Raw genomic sequence first — 27,361 nt, forward strand, 5'->3', positions numbered from 1 at the left:
CCGAGCTTCTGGGTAATTGAAAAAAGGCAAAAGGCCTTTTGTTTGCAGAGACCATGGGCGGGATTCTCCCGCGGCAGAGTGTCCACGGCGTCATAAACGCCGTCATGTTTTACAACGGCGTGAACGGACTGACCTGAGGATTAATTCTGGCCTGCAAAAGGGGCCAGCACGGCACTGGAGCGGTTCATGCCACTCCAGCTGCTGATCCCGGCACGAACTGGGAGCTGCGGGATCCGCGCATGCGCAGTGGCCCCGGTGCTAACGCGCACATGCGCAGTGGCGCCGGCGCCAGCACCCGCATGCGCAGTGCCTTCCGTTGACGCGCCGGCCCCAACGCAGGGCTACAGGGACCGGCGCGGAAGAAACAAGGCCCCCAGCCCGATAGGCCAGCCACATCGGAGGCTCCCCCTGGGTTTGGACCCCCCCCCCCCCCCCCCCCCCAACCCTTCGACGCCGAGTTCCTGCCGGCTGAGAGCAGGTGTGGATTTCACGAGGGCCGTTCAGCCCATCCCGGGCTGAGAATTGGCGGGCCAGCTGCGTAAAGTGGCCCCCGACCGGCGCCGCGCCAACCACGCCAGCGCCAATGGTGCTGATTCTCCTCTCTGCGGAGAATCGCGTGCCAGCTTCAGGGTGGGGTGGCGCGATTCGCGCCGGTCATGGGGATTCTCCGGCCCAGCCCCGGGCCCGGGCTGAGAGAATCCCGCCCCATGTCCCTCTGTATGAATGTATGTTGCTTCTCACAAGTCAAATTAACCACATTATGAGCTCAACTGCTTACCTTAAGTTGGTTGTTGGTGTAGCTATTAGTGCACTCAGGATTGTTTAGCATGTACAGAAAATACTGGACAATCTTGAGCAGGTCTGACAGCATCTGTGGAGAGAGAAGCTTTGACAAAGAGTCATCCAGACTTGAAACGTGAGCTCCTTTTTCTCTCCAACGATGCGGTCAGACCTGCTGAGATTGTCCAGTATTTTCTGTTTTTGTTTCAGGTTCCAGCGTCCGCTGTAATTTGCTTTTATCTATTGTTTAACATCTGACAATAGCTGTTCTGTTTGGAGTTTTGCAAGTGCTGGCTGGTTGAGTACAATCATGGAATCGCATCTAGCAATGGATGTTTTGTTTTGGGCTTTGCAAGCAGGAACTAGTTAAATACAGTACTCTGCCTATTATAAACAACCAAAGCAATGCTGTTTGATTCCTTCAGCCAATCACTGGGATGTACTGTCTATGCACCGATCATCACATCAATACTGAAAGGCTTTGGTAACATGTCTGTCTTTTCAGCAATATTCAAATATAAGGTATTAGGTTGGGTCAGAGGAAGAGGAAATGCAATACAGTCTGAATTAGGGTTATTGTGCACGTTTGTGAATGCACAGTGTGATAAATAAAAATGGAAACTGCAAGCACTGACAGCCATGTGGAAATATGGTGTCATGTTGATAATAGCAAAAAGGGCAGGACCGGGTACCAAGTATTACTGGGTACAAGGTTTTTTGTAAAGATAGATAAATAAAGGAGAATGGGTGATATTAGTGGACATAATGTTCCAGAGGGGTCAAAGAAGGAAGCTAGTTCGTTACCGCTAAGAAAGAATAGATGTGCTATTACACTACTGGTTGTATTCTGTAGGCCACAAACTGGCAGAAAAGATTTACAGGATCAAATTTGCAAGAAAATTACAGAGGTGTAAAAACTAGTGAATAGCCGTATTGGCAGACTTTAATTATCAGGAATAGCATTAGCGTAAAGGGAAGAGGGGGAGGAAAACATTTCTAGACCGTGTTCGGGAGAATTTTCTGTAGCAATCTGTTCCCAGTCTAATGAGAAAGGAAACATTGGGCGGGATTCTCCCATAACTGGCCGGATGGCCCGACGCCAGTGCCAAGAGTGGCGCGACCCACTCCAGCATCGGGCCGACCGGAAGGTGCAGAATCCTCTGCACTTCCGGGGCTAGGCCGGTGGCGGAGAGGTTGGCACCGCGCCAGCTGGCGCCGAAGGGCCGACGCGAGTTGCCGCATGAGCAGAACCGCCGGCGTGGTTCCGCGCATGTGTTGGGGGGGCTCTTCTCCGCGTTGGCCATGGCGGAGCCCTACAGAGGCCAGCGCGGAAGGAAAGAGTGCCCCCGCGGCACAGGTCCGTCCCAGATCAATGGACCCCGATCGCGGGCCAGGCCATTGTGAGGGGCCCCCTCCCTGAGCCGCATCCCACCGAGGACTCACCTAGCCGGCCTACAAGCCAGGTCCCGCCATGATGGACCATGTCCATTTCACGCCGGCGGAACTGGCCAGGAAACGACAACCACTCGGCCCATCGCGGCCGGAAGATTTGCCAGGGGGCGTTGCCAAAGGCCCCCGACCAGCGTGGCGTAAACCCTGCCCCCGCCCGAAAATCGGCTGGGGGTCGGAGAATCCCGCCCATTGTCTCTAGTTCTGGGAAATGAAGTGAGACAAGGAGTAACAGCAGAGAAACAGTTTGGGTACATTGATCATTGTGTCATGAGGTTTAATTCAGCTATGGAAAAGAACAAAAAGCAATGCAGGGTAAAAAAAATAATTGGGAGAGGACCGATTTCAATGGAGTATGAACTGATTTGGCCCAGGCAAATTTGAATTGAACACTTGAGCATTGGGAATGGTGGAGGTGCATTCTCACAAAGGGGAAAGGTGAGTCAGAAAGGCAGCTTCCTGTCTAATAAACGAGTGGGAAGCATGAAGCAAAAAAGTTGCATTTGACAAGATTTCATTTTGATAATACAAGTAAAAACCAAACTGGATATAGAAAGTTCAATGGTGAAATGGAAAAGGAAATAAGAGCAACAAATGGAGAGTATGGGAAAAGACTGGAAGCCAACATAAAAGGGAATCCAAGTCTTCCACTGACATATAAATATTAATAGTGGGAAAACTAGGAATAGGACTGATGAGGGATTTTTGCAGGAGCTTGAGGTACTAAATTATTACTTTGCATCTATCATTACTAAGCATGGAGATGCTGCGATGGTCATAATGAAAGAGGAGGGAATTGAGACACTGGGTTGGCTAAAATTTGATGAGGAGGTGTTATCGAAAAAATTGGCAATACTTGAAGTTGATGGATCACCAGGATTGGATCAAATACATCTGAGGAAACTGAAGGAAGTGAGCCCAGTCAATGGTAGTATTGGCAATGTCTAATAAATGAGTGCGAGGTGATTCATTTTGGTAGGAAAAATGTGAATGCGGATTACAGGGTCAACGGCAGGGTTCTGAGGAATGTGGAGGAACAGAGAGATCTTGGGGTTCATGTCCACAGATCTCTGAAGGTTGCCACTCAAGTGGATAGAGCTGTGAAGAAGGCCTGTAGTGTGTTAGCGTTTATTAACGGGGGCTTGAGTTTAAGAGCCGTGGGGTTATGCTGCAACTGTACAGGACCCTGGTGAGACCACATTTGGAGTATTGTGTGCAGTTCTGGTCACCTCACTATAGGAAGGATGTGGAAGCATTGGAAAGGGTGCAAAGAAGATTTACCAGAATGCTGCCTGGGTTGGAGGATAGGTCTTATGAGGAAAGGTTGAGGGAGCTAGGGCTTTTCTCTTTGGAGCGGAGGAGGATGAGAGGTGACTTATTAGATGTGTATAAGATGATGAGGGGGATAGATAGAGTGGATGTTCAGAGACTATTTCCTCGGGTGGATGTAGCTGTTACAAGGGGGCATAACTGTAAGATTCAGGGTGGGATATATAGGAGGGATGTCCGACGTAGGTTCTTTACTCGGAGTCGTTAGGGTGTGGCATGGACTGCCTGCTGTGATAGTGGAGTCAGACACTTTAGGAATTTTCAAGCGGTTATTGGATAGGCACATGGAGCACACCAGAACGACAGGGAGTGGGATAGCTTGATCTTGGTTTCGGACAAGGTTTGCACAACATTGAGGGCCGAAGGGCCTGTTCTGTGCTGTGCTGTTCTATGTTCTATAACAACAGATTGCTTTACATCAAGGAGTTGGCAGGAAATGGGGGAGGAAAATTAAAGAGGGGAGCAAAAAACACCAGATCATCTCTAACTTGAATTTTTTTCACCAGAACCAAACCCCATCAGAAATCTCAATGTTGTAAATAGTGACGCCACCTCTATAAATCTGACATGGGACGCACCATTTGGGTACAAGAGTAATTACCAATACAGAGTGAGAACTGATGGGAGTCCACCTTCCAACACAACAGTCAGGACCAATTCGAGTACCATCAGTGGCTTGACATCAGGAGCTCAGTTCACATTTACAGTCTTAACCTTGGTAGCAAATACGATTGAAGGAAATTCTGTCAGCTTGAACCACTGTACTGGTAAGTGTCAAAGCTCCCAGTTACTTGTCAATATGTTTGTCCTAATCTTTGTATCATCAGGAGTCAAAAACAAGTAATTATTCCAATGCATAACTACTTATACATGTATCCGCATGCATGCATTCACCCAAAAAATGTTTCTTTAAACGGACATGAAATGTGTAAGCAGATGATAGTTTCATTGCCTGAGAACAGGAGCAGATAGATTCCAAGTTGTGTCAATCAAATGACTCAAGTGAAATAAATCTGTAATGAGTTGGAGTGCTGAAAGAAGACTGACCACAACAGCCATTTTTGAAGGACTAAGTAGCTTGGGTATTTTTCTATTTGTCAACTGCTTGACCACCTTTGCATTAGACCCAAGAGGCTGCCCCCAGGTGCACTGATACTTGTTCAAGTACCTGAATACAGTAAGGCAACTAGAATTATAGAATGGTTACAACACAGATGGCGGCCATTCAGTCTATCATGTCTACGCTCTTAGAGGAGCAGTTCACCTAGTGCCACACCCTCCTATTTTTTTCACTGTTGCCCTGCACATTTTCCTTTACAAATGATGATCCAGTTCCCTTTTCAATGCCTCGATTGAACCTTCCTCCGCCACGCTCTCAGGCAGTGCATTCCAAGTGCTAACCATTCACTGCGTACAAAGTTTTTCCTCATGTTGCAATTGCTTCCTTTGCTTAATGTTCTCCTGGTCCTCAATCTTTCTACCAATAGGAACAGTTTCTCCCAATGACTCAGTCCCCTACTCATTTTGAATACGTTTATCAAATCTCCTCCCAAACTTCTTCAAGGAAAACAGTTCAACTTCTCCAATCGATCCGCATGGCTAAATCTTTACATTCCTAAATTATTCTCGTGAAGCTTTTCTGCACCCTATTTATGGTTTCACATATTTCCTGAAACATGGTGCCCAAAACTGGATGCAACCCTCTAGCTGAAGCCAAATCAGTGTTATATACAAATTTAACTTCCTATTGATAAAGCCTAGGATGACTTATTATTTATCAACCATGCTCTAAACCTTCACTGTCACCTTCGCTGATTTTCTGCACCTACCCAACCAGGTCCCTCTGCATCTGCACCTCCATTAGAATTGTGCCCTTTATTTTATATTCAGCTGGATTCTCTGGTCCCCGCCACATGGTTCTTGGTGAGATGTCATTTGCTGGCAGAGGAATCCCCTACTCATAGAACATAGAACAGTACAGCACGAAACAGGCCCTTCGGCCCTCGATGTTGTGCCGAGCAATGATCACCCTACTCAAACCCACGTATCCACCCTATACCCGTAACCCAACAACCCCCCCCCTTAACCTTACTTTTTTTTAGGACACTACGGGCAATTTATCTTGGCCAATCCACCTAACCCGCACATCTTTGGACTGTGGGAGGAAACCGGAGCACCCGGAGGAAACCCACGCACACACGGGGAGGACGTGCAGACTCCGCACAGACAGTGACCCAGCGGGGAATCGAACCTGGGACCCTGGAGCTGTGAAGCATTTATGCTAACCACCATGCTACCCTGCTGCCCCGTGCTCCCGCCACTTGTCAGTGGAATTTCCTATTGAACCCACCCCATGCCACCAGGAAACCCGTGGGCGGGGTGCGCTGCCTGCCAGAAGAGAGAATCCAACGGTCAGAGAATTCTCTGCATTCTTCCCACCAAACCAAATCACTGCACAATTCTCTGTATTAAATTTTATCTGCCACTTGCCTACCCATTCCTCCAAGTCTGCCTTTGTCCTTTTGGAATTCTACACTATGTTCACAGTGCTTCCAATTTTGGGGTTGTTAAATTTGAAATTGTGCTCCGTACACCAAGGTCTAGGTCATCAGCATATATCAGGAAGTGCTGGGGTTCGAACAGTGACCCTCGGGGAAACTAGAGTATAAACCTAACTTGGGTCTGAAAAATAACCATTCACCCATTCACCACTATTCTTTGTCTCCTGTCACTCAGCCAATTTGGTATCCGTTTTATTGCTGTTGCTTTTATTCTGTGATCTCGAAGTTTGCTCAGAGCTCGATTGTGCAACACTTTATCAAATGCTTTTTGGAAGTTCATGTACACTAGCAACCATGCATGCTGTCACAGTGAAAGAAAATCCCCATTCCGCCATGGTTGCACGAGTGCAGCACCATTTTTAGGCCAAGCTACTTAATAATTTTTGAGAGCAAAAAAAGCAGACCACTCATTGAGCTAGCTGAGATCTATAATTGGGCCCCAATTCAAGAGGATAAGTAATATTTATTTTGGTGCCAATGAGATTTTAAAATAATTTTCTTTCATAACATGTGTTTGAAGTATATTGGAGGCACTTCTAATGTTATTGATTTGCTTTCTGAAATGGAACCTTCCATTAAATTAGAACACCATGCTCATAGGCCCAGAGAACTTTACCAAAGGTCATTCAGCCCATCATTCTGTATCATCCCTTCACTGAAAAGAATCAAAAACTAATCTCACTGTTTTTTTTCTCATTATCTTTCTCCTTGAAAACACCCCTTGCCATTTTCTCTGTCCTCATTCCACATCCACTGTGCTCTGATTGACCCACATCAGTATAGAGTGACCCATCACAGCCATTTCAAAGTCATAATATTGCCATGTTTGTATTAGTAAAATTGCAACAGCACCCACTTCCTGTCAGTCCCTTTAATTATAAGGTACTCTATTCACACATGGAAATTGGCACACTCAATGTTCACCCTCCACAGTGGATGTATTGCCATGCATACATAGGCAGTATTCGTTATAAATGTGGATGTAGGAATTTACATGGAAGAAAATAAATAAAGCATGGACTGTATGAGTTTAAAATGGAGGCTCTATTACTTTATTCTCTCACTTTGTCCTTCTCTAAGTTATTATAACCTGTAAAAAGTTGCTTGATTTCTCCAAAGCTAAGCAACATCTGTTAGATGCATTCCATTGTTATTAATGCTTCTCATCCCCCAATTTTGTTATAAAGCTTTCTGCATTCACATTTTTGTGACTTGTCATGTTTTTCTCTCCCTTATGCCATATCAGCTTAAGACCACCTAAGCATTGAAAGCATTATCCCTCATCCTTTTCAGATGGAATCCTTCACCCATGTCGTCTGGTCAGTCCCTTTGTCCTAAATATCTCAACCTTGCTGCATTATTTCTCCACCAGTGTATTTTCTACCCTTGCCTTTCTGTTGCTGGACTAAATGAGGTCTTTCTCTTTAATTTTTATTGCCATTTCTGATGCTTCCTCTTTCACCTCAATATTTCTTCATGTTCTTGATTCCAATACAATCCTCTCCAAAATACTTCGTACCTTCTCCTTGACACCCCCAACACTGATCCTTGTGAATCAACAAACCATTTGGGACTCTTGATTGCAACTGCAAAACAAATATCCATTCCCGTGACTATGAAATGCCTGTATTGCTGTGTTTCTATATTTAATTTTTTCCTTTTTTGAGAATCGCTTGATCCTCAGTGTTGTGGCTTTACTTGTCATTAACCACCTCCAAATTGTTGTATGCAACACAGAATACCTGTTTATAAATTCAACACACCTAGAAGATCCCTGCACTATCTCCTCTTCCTCCCTCCATGGATGGTCTCACATTTTGCTTCATCATTTTCCCCAGTCTGCCTGTAGACTGACCATTTCTTACAATATGCTTTCATAGAACATAGAACAGTACAGCACAGAACAGGCCCTTCGGCCCTCAATGTTGTGCCGAGCAATGATCACCCTACTCAAGCCAACGTATCCACCCTATACCAGTAACCCCCCCCCTATTTTTAGGACACTAAGGGCAATTTTAGCATGGCCAATCCACCTAATCCGCACATCTTTGGACTGTGGGAGGAAACCGGAGCACCCGGAGGAAACCAACGCACACACGGGGAGGACGTGCAGACTCCGCACAGACAGTGACCCAGCCGGGAATCGAACATGGGACCCTGGAGCTGTGAAGCATTTATGCTAACCACCATGCTACCGTGTGGCCAAGAGCACTTGAACCTCTCATACTGTCAGTAAGCTTCTCCCCAGATTTGGAAACTGGCAGTCAGAGACACTTCCCACAATGCACACATACAAAACATGTATCGCACATTTTGAATTTTGTTGCTAAAATTACCATGTCATATTTTGAATTATTTTTATACCATATTGCAGATATATTTTCTGATAGAAAGCTATCTAATTTGAATTAATCAATACTATCTGTTCTCGGTAGCCTGTTTCATAAATTGATCACTTGATAACGGAACTGTTCCCGAGGATGAGTTTTAAATTACTCTTCTTCAAATATCAGCTACTGTGTCTGGTTCTGTTGTTCACAACTGGATGAAAGAGCTCATCCAGGTTTGCATTATCCAATCCCTTTCATAATCCTCAAAACGACAGTCGTGGAATTGCTCACCACCTTTTCTGGTGACACAATGCCACGTCGACATAATCACTGAATCATAACCCAACCCTTATTTCCCCTCAATCATTCTGGTTGCTCTACTCATAGCTACAAAATCCTTTTTGTACTCTGATGACCAAAACTACGCACACTGTTGTAAGGACAACAAACCAATGACTAATAAAATGGTAGGGTTACCGCCCTGTTTGACTTGATTATTACTATTAATACAATCAAACATTTGATTTGCTTTATACCCTATCTTTGAACAACGTTGCAATCTCTTGCATTTATTTTCAATCAGTACCCCACATTTCTATCTGTTACCACTCACTTTTATTTCCATTTAATTAATGGCCCCTTCTTGTTTTAGTCTGCCCAGTTTCCAAGCATATTCAAATCCTGTGCAGCTTTGAACTCGGTACATCCATGAGTTTTGTGTTTTCTCCCAATTTTGTCATTTTGCTTCATCTGAGCCCGAGATCACATAGAACATAGAACAGTACAGCACAGAACAGGCCCTTCGGCCCTCGATGTTGTGCCGAGCAATGATCGCCATACTCAAACCCACGTATCCACCCTATACCCGTAACCCAACAAACCCCCCCCCCCCCCCCCCCCCCCCCCCCAACCTTACTTTTTAGGACACTACGGGCAATTTAGCATGGCCAATCCACCTAACCCGCACATCTTTGGACTGTGGGAGGAAACCGGAGCACCCGGAGGAAACCCACGCACACACGGGGAGGACGTGCAGACTCCACACAGACAGTGACCCAGCCGGGAATTGAACCTGGGACCCTGGAGCTGTGAAGCATTTGTGCTAACCACCATGCTACCGTGCTGCCCCATGTGAAGATGTTTTCTTTAAAAAGAATGCCACAAAACAGATGCCTTTGGGACTCCACTAGTAACATGCTGCCAGGCTAAGAATAATCCACTGTGGATTTTGTCAGTCGCCATTGATAAATATTTCCACTTCATTTATTTTCAGCAATCAATTCTTTAACCTAATTCTATGCTAATCTAGCCCAAAGGGAAGACACAAAAATATCTAGTATTGAAGGTGTTAGAACAATATCTTCCAAGTCAATGTTTTCTTTAAAAAATGGAAGGGCATTGAATTACCTTGACACTGGGAAGCTGACCCGGGTTTCTTTTTAAAAGGGTTATAAGTTCTCTTTGGATTGTCTTTTCTAGGAAACCACATGATTTCAGCTAACAGACCCACATGGCCCTTGAGGGGGAGAGCTGTTTGCTTATTCAAGCTGCAATTTCTTTAATTGATGGAGAAAAAAATGGTTTAAGGACAAAGGATAGTATTTGCGAGGGCTACATGGTGGTGCAGTGGTTATCACTGCTGCCTCACAGCATCGAGGACCCGGGTTCAAGCCTGGCCCTGGGTCACTGTCCGCATGGAGTTTGCACATGCTCCCGTATCTATGTGGGTCTCACCCCCACAACCCAAAGGTGTGCAGGGTAGATGGATAGGCCACTCTAAATTGCCTCTTAAATGGAAAGACTAAAAAAAATGTTGATTTGTCAGAAATCACCTAACTGAGATGAGCTTTAAGCTTTGACCTTTTTTTTTTAAAAGGAAATCAGTTGGGACAGAACTGAGAAAGTGAAAAGTGGCACAGTTTGCATTTTCTTTGCTTTACCTGAAATGGTGGTTGTCAGTATCTAGCTAGGAATTCTTATCTTGGTGGAACTTGTCTTTCTTTGGAAATACAAGAGGCTGAGATGAGAAGGATTTGTCCATTTCTATTTTCCTCCATTTCAAAGCTCCATTGGTGAGAACTTCCAGGCATCTACTAGGGTTAGTGATCTATCTTAGGAGGAACTTCTTCACCCAAAGGGTTGTGAATCTATGGAATTCCCTACCCAGTGAAGCAGTTGAGGCTCCTTCATTAAATGTTTTCAAGATAAAGATAGATAGTTTTTTGAAGAATAAAGGCTTATGATGTTCGGGTGGGAAAGTGGAGCTGAGCCCACAACAGATCAGCCATGATCTCATTGAATGACGAAGCAGGCTCGAGGGGCCAGATGGCCTACTCCTGTTCCTAGTTCTTATATCTTGACATGAGGGAACTTCAGATCAACAGTGTCAGAAAACTGCAGACGTCATTCTTTTTGTGTGTGTGAGTGTGCATGTGTGCTCTGGGGTATTTCAAAAGGGATAGATAGTGACCCTTCCAGATTTCAAATTGTGTCTTAACTAGCTCTTGCAACTTTTTCTGAAAAATGAGTTTTGCTTTACAATAAATCATTCATTTTGAGTTTATTGATAAAAGCCTGGTTAAATAATTTGCCATTTTGAAAAAATGAAAATGAAAACCGTTTATTGTCACGAGTACGCTTCAATGAAGTTACTGTGAAAAGCCCCTTGATGAGTTTTTGTTTTGATGAGTGATTTAATGTGATTTTGATGAGTGAATTAAACTTTTAAACAAATGGTACAGCCTGTGGAGTTGCAAGCTAGATAAATGGTGCCATTCCCTCCAATAACAACAAAGGACTAAAATAAAATAAAATCAAAATACAAAAATATGAATTTACTACACTCTCCACTGAAGCGAAGCTCCATACTCACGTAGTTTTGAGATTACATCGTTGCTGAATGCTGATCATTCAATAGAAGTGCAGATGTGTCTTTCCTCGTGATTTATTAGTAAATGTACTATAAAATAGGGTGGTACAGCGGTTAGTGCTGCTGCCTCACAGTGCCAGGGACCCGGGTTCGATTCTGATCTTGGGTGACTGTCTATGTGGAGTTGCACATTCTCCCGTGTCTGCGTAGATTTCCTCCGGGTGCTCCACTTGCCTCCCACAGTTCAAAAGATGTGCGGGGGAGGTGGATTAGCCATTCTAATTTGCCCCTTTGTATCCATAGGTTAGGTGGGGTTTCGGCGATAGGGTGAGATTGGGCCTAGGTAGAGTGCTCTGAGGGTTGGTGCAGACTTGTTGGGCCAAATAGCTTCCTCTGCACTGCAGGGGTCCTTTGATTCTAAAAATTAGGATGCTTAACTTCACAGAAAGGAAGTGTCCAGGTTAGATTCATGGCCATGACTGGGTAAACTACTCCCAGGTTAGCCAGAGGATGGCAAAATTAATCTTGGAGCACCTGGGCGAGTGAATAGAAATCAAATCGGCCAAACCTCTTCATCCTGATTATCCAGTGAAGATTAGATTAGGTTTAGTTAGAATGGTACACTCTGGGCAAACATCATATAGAAAGAGACATATTAGCTAAGTTCACACAAGAAGAGCTACTTGAGCGAGAGACTAGAGAGTGATCAACTCTTGAGATGGTACCTAAGGAAATCACTGTCTTCAGGAGAGAAGGCGAGCAAAAGTCAGTGAGGGGCATTCGGAACCAAAGAAAGGGAAAAAGTTGTATGTAACAGGATTTCATTTTCCCCAACTCAATGACTTTAATTGATGAAGGTTTTCTTCCTTGTTACATAAATGTGAGTTTTGGTTCCCTGCAGATGCAGCCGCGATCTCATCCCTGAAGTGTGAAGGAGTCGATCGCAACCCTATCCTCCGTTTGAATTGGGCCTGTCCGAGCGGAGTGTACTCCGGTTTTCGTATCGACGCAGTAAACGATGCAGGGGATGGTGCCTTAACTGCCAACAGTTCAACATGTCCCCAACAAGATACATTTTTCACACTGACCAATGTTACATTCTTCACAAATTATTCTGTGAACGTCATCACCCTGTCGTGTGGTCGGCCCAGTGTACCGACCAATGTAGTGTGTCGTTCTGGCATTTCACGTAAGTAGAAACTCAGCACATTCTCTTCACCGTGAACAAACAGATGTGGCTCTGGAGAGTTCGTATCAAAAGAAAGTTCTCAGATATTGCATTTTGCAAAAGATTTTTTAAAAATCCAGCACCTACCATCTTTATTTCTATCTGGTGGGGGAGTGGGGGGGGGGGGGGGGTTCTGATCTGGAGTCCTCTTTCAGTACATGAAGCAAAAGTTAAGATACTCTCTCGAGTCATAAAATCTTCATCTAGAAAAGGCAGGCATTCAATCTATTGTATGTGCTAACTGTGAATGAGTTCATCCCACTCTTACTCTGTCGCAGTTATTTACTTTTCAAGGGGAGGAGATGGCGTAGTGGTATTGTCTCTGGACTAGTAAACCAGAGACCCAGAGTAATGCTCTGGGGACCCAGGTTCAAATCCCACCACTGCAGATTCAATGAATTCAATACAAATCTGGCATTAAAAGTCTATTGATGACCATGAAACCATTTTACTGTTGTAAAACCCATCTGGTTCACCAATGTCCTTTTAGGGAAGGAAATCTGCCATTCTTACCTGGTCTGACCTACATGTGATTCCAGGCCCACAGCAATGTGGTTGATTCTTAACTGCCCCCTCAAGAGCAATTAGGGATGTGCATTAAATGGTGGCATAGTCTGCGATGCCCATGTTCCATGAAGGAATAAAAAAGGGATACATTTAATTATCTTCTGATAGATACGATTAAATGTTTCCACAACAGTTGAGGCAGTTCATTCCAAATCACCATAGCGTTCTGCGTAAAAATAACAAATAAAAAAAATATATATATATTATATAGTTACATATCTATATATTTTTATATATATATATATTTATTTTGGCAATTATTTTGCATCCTTCGGAGAGACATTATTCCTTATTGACTTTAATAAAACCCTTCATGATTGTGAACATCCTACCCACCAAACTAGCTCTGATGCACCCAGGGAACCTGCGAAGGAGGTTTTTGCTTACCATTTTCCCAACCTAGCCTTCACTTTGAAAGCTACAAGGCTTTCCCCATGTCATGGGACTCCTCCCCCTGCCACCACCACAATCGGTAAAATAAAAATCTTCCCCCAGCCTTGTAAATTTTCAGACAGATCGTGAACTGTCAGGAAGGCCATTTCCCCCCACCCCCCTGCATCCGCCCCACTTCTTGGCCTTCCAACCTGCTGCTGGCGATGGAATACAAAATCCAACCTCTTGTTTTGATATAACTTTGTGCTTCAAAACATAATGACCTACAGTAATGGTTGCTAATATGCAAATGTGGCAGCATTTAGGACAGTGGTTAGGACTGCTGCCTCACAGCGCCAGAGACCAGGTTTGATTCCGACATTGTTTTCCCCCCCTGTCTGGGTGGGCTTCCTCGGGGTGCTCTGGTTTCCTCCCACAGTCCAAAGATGTGCAGGTTTGGTAGATTGGCCACCCTAAATTGTCCCTTTGTGTCCAAAATATTAGTTGGAGTTATGGGGTTACCGGAATAGAGGGTTGGTGTAGATCTGATGGTCTGAATGGCCTAATTCTGCATTGTAGGGATTCCATGGGCAGGATTCTTAGGCCACGCCTGCCGCAAGATTGCCAGGGATGAAATGGTGGGCCATGTAAAGGTCCGTTGACCTCTGGTGGTAATTTCCGGTCGCCGGGCAGGCGTAGCCGGAAATTCCCACCCTATGTGTCGTTGGTGCTAATTGTAGGAGAAGTGTTGGCTAAGACACCAGGAGTGTTCTTTCTCCCTCTTCAAATGCTGTCATAAGATATTTAGCATCTGCTTGAACCAGTGTCAGACTTCAGTTTAGTATCTCTTTCAAAGATCACAAATGTTCATTAATACAGCACTCGCTCAGTACTACATACTAGCTTGTGGTCTGAAAGTCTAGAGTAGGGATTGAAACTCGGAACCTTCTCACTCACCATAGGAAGGCAGTTAGATCAGTCAGCTCCTGGGTCTTGATTTGTTTTGCCACCTTCAACTCTGAAGCCACATTTCTGTATTTTGGTACTCTTCACACCCATTTTCCAACTATACTGTGGTCAGCAAATCACAGATTGGGAGAGAGTGGGATGGGATGAATGCAAGTTTCCGATATGTGTTTCTCGCATGTGCCAGGATTGCTTAAACAAGTCCTGAGATATGTCTTGAGATACCTCACTGCTGCAGTGGCTAACGGAAGTGAATCAAATATTGCCTATTCTATATGTAACCCAAATTGGATGAACGCGCGTTCTGTTCATGAGCTAAAAATATTTCATGTCAAATGTCTTTGGCACTCTTTGCTGCAATAAACTTCAAAATAAATTGTTCGATAAATTAATTGAAATGTACATTAATTCAAGATATTGGACTGGGTTCTTCATTTGGAAGGCTTTGTTTTCCTGCTGGAGCTCGATCACTGGCGCTGGGAGTGGCACCCAGAAGCGATTCACTCTCCCCAGCCTTGCAAATACATGCATGGTGGAGATCACAAGGGATTCCATTCCAAATCCCACTATTGGGCTACCATTTTCAGTGGGTGGCCCAATAGTGAGGTCTGGTGGCTGGCCCCCTACCCCTACAACACAAATCCTCTCTGATTCAGGTTTCCCCCCCCCCCCCCCCCCCCCCCCACCTTGCTGACAAGTTGGGCATCATTCGCACTCTGTCCCCACAACTTGGGAATTGCTGAGTCAATCCCCACAAGACAGGCCACCCATCAGACCCCCCCCCCCCCCCCCCCCCCAAAATCAATTACTCCTGCTTCAAAGCTAAGAAGCAGTCCAGGCTGAAACAGTGCAAAATCCCTGTCCGTTTACCTGCCCCTTACACTTCAGACAGAAATATAGAAAATTAAAGTCAAAGCACATCACAAGTCTTTAAACCCCCCGAGATCCTTTGACGGCAAGGCTTCTATTCACGTTTAGAGAGACATAACTTTTAATATGCTGTAATTGACAGGGTAGTCATTCCAGACAGGCAGATGTCAGGATTGTTTATTTTCATTTCCCTTCAAACTAGAATGCATCTAGCTGTGACTGCCACCTCCTGACCACATCAAAAGCAGTTCAGTGCTTTCTGCTGAGAAAAAGAGGACGTGAAAGCACATAAATCCTTGATGTTTATAAACATTGTTGGGGTGTGTGGGATGGACACGATTTGCATTGTGGGGTATAGGGATGCCCTCTGGACTCTGGGGGCACCTACCTTAAATACCTACACCCTTTGCCCACTTTGAAAACCACTGCATCAGGGCCACACTGGCAAATACTTGCACCACTCCACACCCATGTGAATACTAGCCCAGAGGGCCGAGGCATCATGGAAGCATGGAGACTATGGTATCTGAGCCTTTAATAGGATGCAGATTGGTTCAACTGACTTATTTGCATCCTCCTGTTGATGCCTCGATGCCGCCGCCAGTGGGGATTCCGTTTTTTCCTCCAACGTGAGATTCTCCGCCACGTCGGGAACTCTGCTCCTGATGGCAGTGGTGGAGAATGCCCCCATTTTCTTGAAAAGAAGTAGAGAAAAAAATGATGGATGTTAGTCAGAGACATGCAGGTTGCGTTAATTCATGAATAAGTTGCAATTGCATTGTCTTTTCAATTCTTTAAAAAAAACTTGTATTCTAATATCGCTCTCCTACTTGACTTAAAATGTGTGCATACAATCATTGAAAAGGTGCATTGTGCTATTTCATGCTACTTATCTCATTTATTCACAGGACCTTCCCAGCCTCCTGGTAAATTAGAATTATCAGAAATTTCAGTTACCCACAAAACTATTAAGTTCACCATCCAAGAAGGTGCATTTAATTCCGACAATGGTCCAATCGAGGCAATTGCTGTGATTGTCACAAAAGAACAAAGCAGTAAGTAGTTCCTTTTTTTAATTGAATTATAATCGTCCTGCTCCCGTGAAGAGTTGGACTCCTCTAATGATCCTGACCATGGCTGATTTTCATCTTGCATTATATCAGAGGTGCCTTAGACTCTGAACTTGTTGAGAAAGTATAGTCAGTAGATTAAGATTTCTGGCCATCAGTCATTAATACTTGAGGATGGGTTGACTTACAAAATACTATGGGTGATGTAAGGGTACTTGAAGCAAACAGGAATCGGAAAAATAACTCGTCAAATCTGGCAGGTAGCGGTGGTTGTTCCAGTTGAAGGTAGATTTCTTTTTTCGTGGCAGCAATTCCTTTGCTCTTGATCAGTGATCTGGAGAAAAGCATTGCGGGAACTGTCTGCAGACACATACACAGATTTTATGCGAATGTGGGAAACTAATGAACTGTGGCTGAATCGCTTTCAAGTATGAAAGATGGGTGAAATATTTGGGAATGTCTTGCCGGACAATTTGATTAGCTAGAATTTTTTTGACAAGCTTTTGGAGTTGGTAAACTATTTTGCAGTATATTCTTTCCACCCTGCCCCCTCCAACGATTGGTCTCATAGGGCATTATGTGGCTGGTTGTAGGGATAATGTAACAGGATGAGGATTTATGACTGAAGACATTAAAGCATGACCATCGCCTTTGCGTTTTCACAAGCATAACAGTTGAATAACAGTTTTTAAAATTATACAAATGCAGGAGAAGTTACCTCAGTAATTCCTTGTCATTCAACCGATTGTATTCAAGATCAGATTATGAGCTGCAGCTTTCTCAAGCTATTGCTAAAACATAGCAATGGCAAGGGTTTTGTATGACCTTCTTGTATCACATTTTCACCTTTTACAACTGTTTTTGCAATAGTGTGCAATAGTAGTTGCTGTGAAAAACACTTTCAGTTGGGTACATAAAAATTGATTTTGAGGTTTCACTGGTAGTGCGGAACCTTGCTGACCAGGGAACATGATCAGAGTCAGATGCTCAGACCAGCTTGCCTAACCTGCATTTTGCACATGAAGGAAATAATGCAACCTCATTGTCCATCTCTAATTATGCTTGAGAAAGTCATAGTACATAGGGCATTTGGTGAGCAGGATGCCCCTTACTTTGGGTGAAGTTAAAGCAATTCCTTGATAAGGACACGGCCCAATATAGTGAGGTTGATTGAAATGGTTTACTTAACCTTATTATCAAAAATTGACATTTTTAATGTCATCATATACATGGCATCATGTCTGATCACCATGTCTTGACAGGTGCAATGTGTAATTTATCAACTGGGGAGGCTGCTCTGTAGTGCCAAAAAATGCCACCCTCCTTGCACCCATCTTGTTCAGCAGCAGAAGCACTTTTCCAGCTATCAAACAGGGCTTTTGTGCTGTACCCTGTTCCATCTCTTGCCTTCAGACTTTGTTTTCCATCTCTGTATTTCTCTCAGCTAGGCAAAGGTTCCCAAATATTTAACGCTGAAGCAATATGCAGCCACTTCGCTTTTAGTAATTGATGAGACCATCAATTCACGCGACACGTGGTTAGATGTGAACAGTGGTTTTAATCGTCTTACAACAGAGACTGCCTGTGACAAGATGAACTCCAGATGAACTGGCAGGCAGGCTCTCAGCATCAACCTTTATACTTCCGGTTAGGGGGAGGAGCCGTGGGTGGAGCCAAGGGTGGAGCCCAGTACAAACTCCTGTACACTCCCAGTGCATCTCCCCCTAGTGGCAGAGCAGCGCAACTGCTCGTGTGCCGAGCTTACAGAGAAATAGTACAACATGTGTAATACAGTGTGAATTACGCTACTGTGATTCACCACATTCACCCCCTGTAAAAAAAATTCAAGTCTGGCGGGGATGGTGGCTTACAGATTGAGTCTGTCCGGTGGCCGAGTTGTCCGCTGCGATCGGCGGAGCACCGGGGTTGCAGCCCCTTCTGGTGGCTGGATGAGCACCGTCGGTTGGGGTACAATGGCGGACTCCGCGGGCGATTCCGCCCGAGCTTTGTACCCGTCTGGTTCGACTGGGGACTGGGGACGCTGGGAGCTAGCTGGCGCGGGTGCGCAAAAACAATGTAGCGAACTGGTAGGTGCGGGGGCGTGGGGGGCGAGTTGGGTGGGATGTAGTGTGAGGGGTACCTGCCGGTGGTTGAAGGGGGGGTTGGATCCTGCAGGTGCTAGGTCCCGGAGGGATACAGTGTCCTGACAGCTGTCAGGGTATTCTATGAAGGTGTACTGGGGGTTCGAATGCAGTAGGAGCACTTTCTCTACGAGTGGGTCAGTTTTGTGTGCACTGACGTGCTTCCGGAGGAGTGCTGGGCCCGGTGTCTTCAACCATGCCGGGAGCGAAACCCCCGTGGTAGTTCCCCTGGGAAAAATAAAGAGCCGCTCGTGAGGGGTCTGGTTGGTAGCGGTACATAAGAGGGACCTAATAGTGTGGAGCGCGTCGGGGAGGACTTCCTGCCAATGGGAAACTGGGAGATTCCTGGACCGGAGGGTCAGTAGGACGGTCTTCCAGACGGTCGCATTCTCCCTCTCCACCTGCCAGTTCCCCTGGGGTTGTAGCTGATAGTCCTGCTCGAGGCGATGCCCTTGCCGAGCAGGTACTGACGCAGCTCGTCGCTCATAAAGAACGAACCCAGGTCACTGTGTACATAGCTGGGGAAACCAAACAGGGTGAAGGTACTATGCAGGGCCCTAATGACTGTGTGGGAGGTCATATCGGGGCACGGGATAGCAAAGGGAAAATGGGAGAACTCGTCTATGACGTTCAGAAAGTACACATTCCTGTTAGTCGAGGGGAGTGGCCCTTTGAAATCGATCGCAAGGCGTTCAAAGGGCCTAGAAGCCTTGACCAGGTGGGCCCTGTCTGGTCTGTACAAGTGCGGTTTGCACTCCGCGCAGATCGGGCAATCCCTGGTGATGGCTTTTGCCTCCTCGGTGGAGAAAGGCAGATTTCAGGCTTTAATGTAGTGGACGAGCCGGGTGACCCCCCGGGTGGCAGAAGTAATTGTGGATGGCTTTTAAGCGGTCGCTCTGTGCGCTGGCACACGTCCCGCGGGACAGGGCATCTGGGGGCTCATTGAGCTTCCCCGGTCGATACATAATATCGTAATTGTAGGTGGAGAGTTCGATCCTCCACCTTAGACTTTTGTCATTTTTAATTTTGCCCCTTTGCGAGTTGTCAAACATAAAGGCAACCGATCTTTGGTCGGTGATGAGGGTGAACCTTCTACCTGCGAGGTAGTGCCTCTAGTGACGAATAGCCTCCACAATGGCTTGTGCTTCCATTTCGACTGAGGAGTGTCGAAGTTCCGAAGCGGAGAGGGTTCGGGAGAAAAATGCGACTGGTCTCCCTGCCTGATTTAGTATGGCTGCAAGAGCTACCTCTGAGGCATCGCTCTCAATCTGGAAAGGGACGGATTCATCCACCGCCCGCATGGCAGCCTTGGCGATGTCCTCCTTGATGCCGTCGAATGCCTGGCGAGCCTCAGCTGACAGGGGAAAAAGTGTGGCCTTAAAGTGTGGGCGGGCTTTGTCCGCATTTTGAGTAACCCACTGGGCATAGTAGGAGAAGAAGCCCAAGCACCATTTGAGGGCCTTGGGACAATGAGGGAGAGGGAGTCCAGGTCGGGACCCAGGACTCCGTTTTCCACGACATAGCCGAGGATGGCTAGTCTGGTTGTGTGGAAAACGCATTTCTCCGTATTGTATGTGAGGTTAAGCTTCTGGGCCGTCTTGAGAAATTGGTTGAGGTTGGCATTGTGGTCCTGCTGGTCATAGCCGCAGATGGTGACGTTATCCAAGTACGGAAATGTGGCCTGCAGCCCGTACTGGTCCACCATTCGGTCCATTGCTCGTTGGAACACCAAAACCCCATTTGTGACGCCAAAGGGGACCCGGAGGAAGTGGAAGAGGCGGCCATCGGCCTCAAACGCTGTGTAGTGGCGGTCCTCCGGGCGGATTGGGAGCTGGTGGTATGCAGACTTCAGATCCACCGTGGAAAAAATCCAATACTGGCCGATCTGATTCACCATGTCTGCAATCCTGGGGAGGGGGTACGCGTCGAGGAGCGTAAACCGATTAATAGTCTGACTATAGTCTATGACCATGCGAAATTTTTCCCTGGTCTTGACAACCACCACCTGAGCTCTCCAGGGACTGTTACTGGCCTCTATGATCCCCTCACATAAAAGCCTCCGGACCTCTGATCGAATGAACACCCTGTCCTGTAGGCTGTACCGCCTGCTGTGAGTGGCTACGGGTTTACAGTCTGGAGTGAGGTTGGCAAAGAAGGGGGGGGGAGATTCGCAGCGTAGCTAGGCTACAGATAGTGAGTGGGGGTAGGGGTCTGCCGAAGCTGAGGGTGAGACTCTTGAGATTGCATTGAAAGTCGAGTCCCAATAAGAGTGGGGCGCAGAGCTTGGGCAGGACGTATAGTTTGAAATTAGAGTAGCTAGCGCCTTGGATTGTTAGAGTTGCGATGGTGCGCCCTTGGATATGGACAGAGTGGGAACCCGAAGCGAGGGAGATAGTTTGCCGTGCAGGGAAAACGGGGAGCGAACAGTGTCTTACCAGATCTGGGTGTACGAAGCTCTCGGTGCTCTTGGAGTCGAAAAGGCACGGTGACTTGTACCCGTTGATTTTGACCATCGTCATCGAGTTGTGGAGATTCTTGGGGCGCGATTGGTCCAGTGTGACTGCGTTGAGTTGCGGGTAGTCGGCAGCTCGGTCGGCTGCGCTGGGATGGCCCCGCGATGAGTGCCCGCTGAGGTCGCAGTCTTCAATCGAGTTTTCTGAGTGTGGAGAGGATGGGGCCCAAGATGGCCGCCCCCGTGGATCGCACGTGGCGGGCAGCGAGGAAGATGGCATCCAACATGGTGGCCCCCATGAGTCGCCCGTGGTGGACCGCGTGGTGGGGGTCCGCCAAGATGGCGGCCCCCATGGATCGCACATGGCGGGTGGGGGCGGAGTCGAGGCATAGGCCGCTGCGTTCCGGGACCTGCGGGCCTGCGAGTGCGGAGGGCGATTACTTTGTGCCGCTGGAGGTTTAGGGGATGGGGCCTTCCTTGCCAGGCACACTCTGGCGTAGTGGCTTTTTCGCCCGCAGCTGCTGCAGGTCGCGTTGCAGGCCAGGCAGTGCTGCCGCGGGTGCTGGGGCTGGCCACAAAAATGGCAGGCTGGGGCAGCATGGTGGCTGGGTGGCCGCGCGGCGTAGGCCTGGGGGAGACGCTGGTCGGGGGCCTATGACGGGGTCGAGCAGTCGGCAGGAAACGAGGTGAGGCTACGAAATTAGACCGCCATAGTTGTAGCGAGTTCAACAGTATCTTCTAAATTTTGGGCCCCCTTCTCCAGCTGTAGCTGGCGCATGTAATTCGATCTAAGGCCTGCAACAAAGACATCGCGGACAGCAAGTTCTCTATGTTCTGCAGCAGTTACAGCCTGGTAATTACAGTCCCAGGATAAGGTTTTTAAGTCTCTGAGGAATTCGTCTAGCAATTCTGTGGGGCGCTGGCGGCGAGTAGTAAAAACGTGGCACGCATAGACCTCATTGATAGGCCTCACGTACATTCTATTGAGTAGGGCCAGGGCCTCTGTATATGAGCCGGTTCAGTTTAGCTGAGTAGATATACGATGGCTCACCCTTGCGTGCAGTAGGCTGAGTTTCTGCTCCTCCGTCGTTTCTGGGGTGCTTGCTTCAGCCAGGTAGGCCTTAAAACATCGGAGCCAATGCGAAAAGATTTATTTCACCTCTGCATCCTGCGGGTCGAGTTCCAGTCAATTAGGCTTGAAGGCTGATTCCATGGTCATTCCTTACTGTTTCTTGAGACGATTAAATTGATGAGACCATCAATTCACGCAACACGTGGTTTGAAGTGAACAGTGGTTTTAATCGTCTTACAACAGAACCTGCCTGTGACAAGATGAACTCCAGATGAACTGGCAGGCAAGCTCTCAGCATCAACTTTTATACTTCCGGTTAGGGGGAGGAGCCAAGGGTGGAGCCCAGTACAAACTCCCGTACACTCCCAGTGCATCTCCACCTAGTGGCAGAGCAGCGCAACTGCTCGTGTGCCGAGTTTACAGAGACATAGTACAACATGTGTAATACAGTGTGAATTACGCTACTGTGATTCACCACAGTAATCTTTTCAGTTTAAATTGCACGGCAGATTGTTTGTCCTTCATTAAACAGATGACTAAAACTGTTTGGAGCTCTGATCAAAATGAACTTTCCTCATAATATTGTGCAGTTTGCTCAATGTATTATGGGTTATGTTACAGTTGGTTTGTCATTATGGCACAAGAGTAGCAAAGCAGAGATTGTGTTCCAATCCCACCACACTAAAATTAAATTATGTAACAACCTGGTATATTATGAGCTTGTATCGGAAAAATAATCATGAAAGTTGATTGTCATAAAACTGGGACACTAAGGTTCTTCCAGGAAGGAAAACTCATCTGATCTGGCCACTGTGTATCTCCAATCGCACACTTTAAGTCACTTAAGACTTGTAATGTCCTCAGGACACCTATACACATGTGTTAAATGCTATCTTAATGGTGTCAGCATATTACATTCCAAGAGCAGCTTTGAAAAAAGCTTGATACCAGCAGCTGGCCACTTTGTCTCCGTTTTCCCTCATCTCATAAAATAGGGGCTCTGACACCATATTCAAAAGCATTCCTTTGTTACAGATCATTTCTAGTACAATTAGATGTAAAATAAAGCTCCCTCCAGTGAAAATCAACAACATCTTTCAGCTCCAAGCTCAAAACAGCATTGGTGTGGCAACTGCACAGGTACGTCTTCTGCACAAGATTGCCTCAATTTATCACCAATTGATGATAAAACATGGGGTGCTCAAAGTAAGTCCACATAATCGGCAGATGGAGGAGACTTTCATCTTGAAATTGATTTTTGCCTCACCCAGGTTGACGATCACTGCCCAATCCCAGTGTCTTTCATCTTTATCTTTAAAGGGAATAAAAAGAATTATTAGAAAACTTGTTAATTTGTGCAGACAATCACAATGCAATTGCTGTAAATAACATTGGAACACATCATGATGTTCTATTATAGAAATAAGCACATAGCTTTATGATTCCTTTATCTCCCAAACACTTTTGAGGACTATGCCTATTTGAAATGCTCCTCGTAGATTTTAAAGATTTTGAAAAGTACGTTTATGTTTGATCCTTGTCCATTCCGCTATATCCAAATGTTTCTTGGAGTTTCCAATTGTACTCAAATACTTTTGTGCTTTTGCTCCCGAGTGGTAACTTTCCAAAATGGCATATATCAAATTCGAAGCAGGGTTGAAGATTATACAGGATGATCAAATAGCCTGTGCAACATTTTTACTCTTGAGCTGTTGGGTCCATAAAAATTTCAACCGAAGGAGCCAATCAAACTAATATATGATCCTGGGGTTTTTTTTCAGGAATGGCATGTGTTTTACTTTTGATGTGAGTGAATGAAATGGAAAAGCTTTGAGGTTTTTAGATGATTCAGTGACATAACATTTATGGTAAGAAGTCTTACAACACCAGGTTAAAGTCCAACATGTTTGTTTCAAACACTAGCTTTCGGAGCACTGCTCCGAAAGCTCGTGTTTGAAACAAACCTGTTGGACTTTAACCTGGTGTTGTAAGACTTCTTACTGTGCTCACCCCAGTCCAACGCCGGCATCTCCACATCATAACATTTATGATATAAGGGGTGGAATTTGCCGATTGCTCAAGCTGGCAGGATATTCCAGCCCTGAGAGTACACTGGTTTCCCAGTGATAAGGGGTGCAGTCGATGTGAAATCCCATTGACAACAGCAGGACCAGTAAATCCCGCTGGCGGGCCGTCTCTGCTGCCAAAAAAACAAGCAGCTGGTTGGTCAGTAAATCCCGCCAATGTTCTGTGAAAGGATTGGAATTGATGAGGTGAGTAGTCTTGTCTCATTCCGCACTTTACTCTATTAAGATTTATTTTCATTTCTACTACAGGCAATTCTCCTGATGGAAACGCTCTTGAAACGGCATTTAGTACCACTGTATCTACCTATGTAACCCATATCATTGAGCTTCAAAGTACAACTTCAAATACCAGAGCACCTGCTTTGGCAGCTCCTTTACCTGTCATCATAGGGAATAACAGTAAAAGTCATGGATATGTTAATCAAGAGTTGACTCCTTTAACCCCATACCGGTAAGTTCTGTGATTAGACATTTTTAATGAAGGGCTCGAAAGACAGAGTGCCGTTAAGGTACACAATGTGATAATTGTGTCACAGCTATGAAATACTCTTGGCAGAGGATTGGTCACCTTTACACCCATTTAGAAAGGTATGCAATGCAATTTCCTTTCCCGCTCAGCACATTGTGCAAACGCAGCAAAGAAAAATAGATGCTGAATTGATGGGGTGATTTCCAATCCTTGGAAACCACAATTAAATGCAGAGAAAAGGGAGAATAATTATAGAATCTACAGTGCAGAAGGAGGCCATTCGGCCCATCGAGTTGGCACCGGCCATTGGAAAGAGAACCCTACTTAAGCCCCCGTCTCCACCCTAACCCAGTAACCCCGCCTAACCACGCAGACACGGGGAGGACGTGCAGACTCCGCACAGACAGTGACCCAAGCCGGGAATCGAACCTAGGACCCTGGAGCTGTGAAGCAACTGTGCTAACCACAATGCTACCGTGCTGCCCAATGTATTCATAGATCATAGAATTTACAGTGCAGAATGGGGCCATTCGGCGCATCGAGTCTGCACCGGTCATACGCCGGCATCTACCGCGCCCTACTTAAGCCCATGCCTCCACCCTGTCCCCATCACCCAGTAACCCCACCTAACCTTTTTTTTGGACATTAAGGGGAATTTATCATGGTCACCTAACCTGCATATCTTTGGACTGTGGGAGAAAACCGGAGCACCCGGAGGAAACCCATTGTTGCAATATGTTCTGAAGCAAAGACTAGGAAACTGTTTCTCTTTTGATAGTTTGCCCTCTCCCCTATTTCTTTAACGATCTGCATCAGAGATGAGCAAAAAATTCTTAACCTAGCATTTGAAAATTAAATAGTAAAATTGATTGTAGTACAGTAATTCCTCACTTAACGTTAATGTTTCTAATAAGTGCTACTTTAAACAAGACAGCTTTTACAACTGATATAAAAGCTGTCATTAGATTCTGTCAGCACCTTCTCATTAAAACAAAAATATAGGCCAAGATCTACTGTCCACTCCTCTCCGTGCTCTGACTACACTGCCCATTTTTAGCTGGGACTTACCATCCTGGCTGCATCTCAAATGGTGAGTCCAGAAGAGACCAAGGGAGAGAGTTCTGCCTCCTTTTTTGTAACTCAAGCTGCTGTATAAATGCATTATTAAAGTTCTTGAGTATTTTATTGAATGAGTGAATAGGTAGTCGGGTCTGGAGAAATTGGGGTGTCAGATGGGTAACAAAATGGTGGGATTAGGTCAAGGGGTAGTTGGGTTGTGGGGGATGATTGCAGGGAGAGGTAATCTGTTCTGGTGCTTAATTCAGTTATATTGGATAATCACTAAGTTGGGTCCGATATTAACCAGTGTAACATTTCCAGGTTAAATATGCAGGTAAGTCCTGTGTATTTGTATCAAGTCTCTGATGCTGGGTGAGATCATGTAAGATTGGGCAGCACGGTAGCACAAGTGGCTTGCACTGTGGCTTCACAGCGCCAGGGTCCCAGGTTTGATTCCCCGCTGGGTCACTGTCTGTGCGGAGTCTGCACGTTCTCCCCGTGCCTGCGTGGGTTTCCTCCGGGTGCTCTGGTTTCCTCCCACGGTCCAAAGACGTGCAGGTTAGGTGGATTGGCCATGATAAATTGCCCTCAGTGACCAAAAAGGTTAGGAGGGGTTATTGGGTTGCGGGGATAGGGTGGAAGTGAGGGGTTTAAGTGGGTCGGTGCAGACTCGATGGGCTGAATGGCCTCCTTCTGCACGGTATGGTCTATGTCTAGATCTAGGAAAGTGCAAACAAGCCAATGAAAAGTCTAAGTCTCTTGAGCAATTACAGCGCCCATGTCAGGACTTCCACAGGGCCAAATTACAGCAGCAATTTAATTCCAGATTTCACTAAGGAGGATTTGTACTAATATAACATTATATCCTGTAATGTAAACTACTGTGTGTTCCTAAATTCCTATATTCCTGCATGTAAAACAAAATAAATTTTAAAACTCTGAAAGAAATATGGTAACCCTGTCAGCTTGACTCCCACTTGCTGGTACTCTCTTCGCTCGCTCTCCCGCCTCCCAATTTGTTTTCTCTCCTTTTTGTGCTGACTCACCCTCTCACACTCTTGATGATATCTTGCCTGCTGACTCACTCCCTCTCCCCGCTTGCTGACTCATTCCCTCTCCTTCTTGATCACAGACTCTCACTTTCTCTGGCACCGACTCATGCTTTTTCTCTCGCCTGCTCTGACCGACTTGCATGCTCGTGCCCTTTCCCACTTGTCTACTCCCAATCTCCCTCCTTCCATTCAACGATTCACTCCTTCACTATCCTACTCACCACTCTCTCTCTCCCCCGCTGGTCAACACACTCATTCTTGCCATCCCCATGTGCCCCCTCTCCCGTGTGCTAACGCTCCCCCGTGCTGACAGGCGCCCCTCTTCCCCCACCTCCCCTATGCCTTGTCTCCTTTGAGGCCTGTGGTGAATATAACATGGTAAATTCACACTGTCTATTGTAAGCGCAGTAGCATTACCCGACCACTAGGGGGAGTAGCTCTGGGAATGCTCAGAAGCTTGTACAGGGCTTCACCCTTGGCTCCGCCCACGACTCCTCCCCCTAGTGCTGCTGTATAAATACCCTTGTCCAGAGTCAGCCTGCAGTTCACCAAGAGTTCATCAACGGGTAACAGGCTGGCTCTGAAGTAAGTTGATTAAAGCCTATATTCATATCGGAAACACGTGTCTGGTGAATTGA

General features: G+C 46.0%; 1 protein-coding gene across 1 annotated transcript in view; it reads left to right on the forward strand.

Annotated features, from left to right (window-relative positions):
* The window catches only part of LOC119970936 (receptor-type tyrosine-protein phosphatase beta-like), a 244,018-nt gene that overhangs the window by 150,781 nt on the left and 65,876 nt on the right, over positions 1–27,361 (forward strand). Inside the window, exons 29-32 of the mRNA XM_038806046.1 lie at positions 4,065–4,325; positions 12,220–12,507; positions 16,230–16,376; positions 24,393–24,594. Coding sequence (XP_038661974.1) covers positions 4,065–4,325; positions 12,220–12,507; positions 16,230–16,376; positions 24,393–24,594 — 898 coding nt within the window. The remainder of the gene's footprint in view (positions 1–4,064; positions 4,326–12,219; positions 12,508–16,229; positions 16,377–24,392; positions 24,595–27,361) is intronic.

This window comes from Scyliorhinus canicula, chromosome 9, assembly GCF_902713615.1.
Source record: "Scyliorhinus canicula chromosome 9, sScyCan1.1, whole genome shotgun sequence".
Lineage (NCBI taxonomy): Eukaryota > Metazoa > Chordata > Chondrichthyes > Carcharhiniformes > Scyliorhinidae > Scyliorhinus > Scyliorhinus canicula.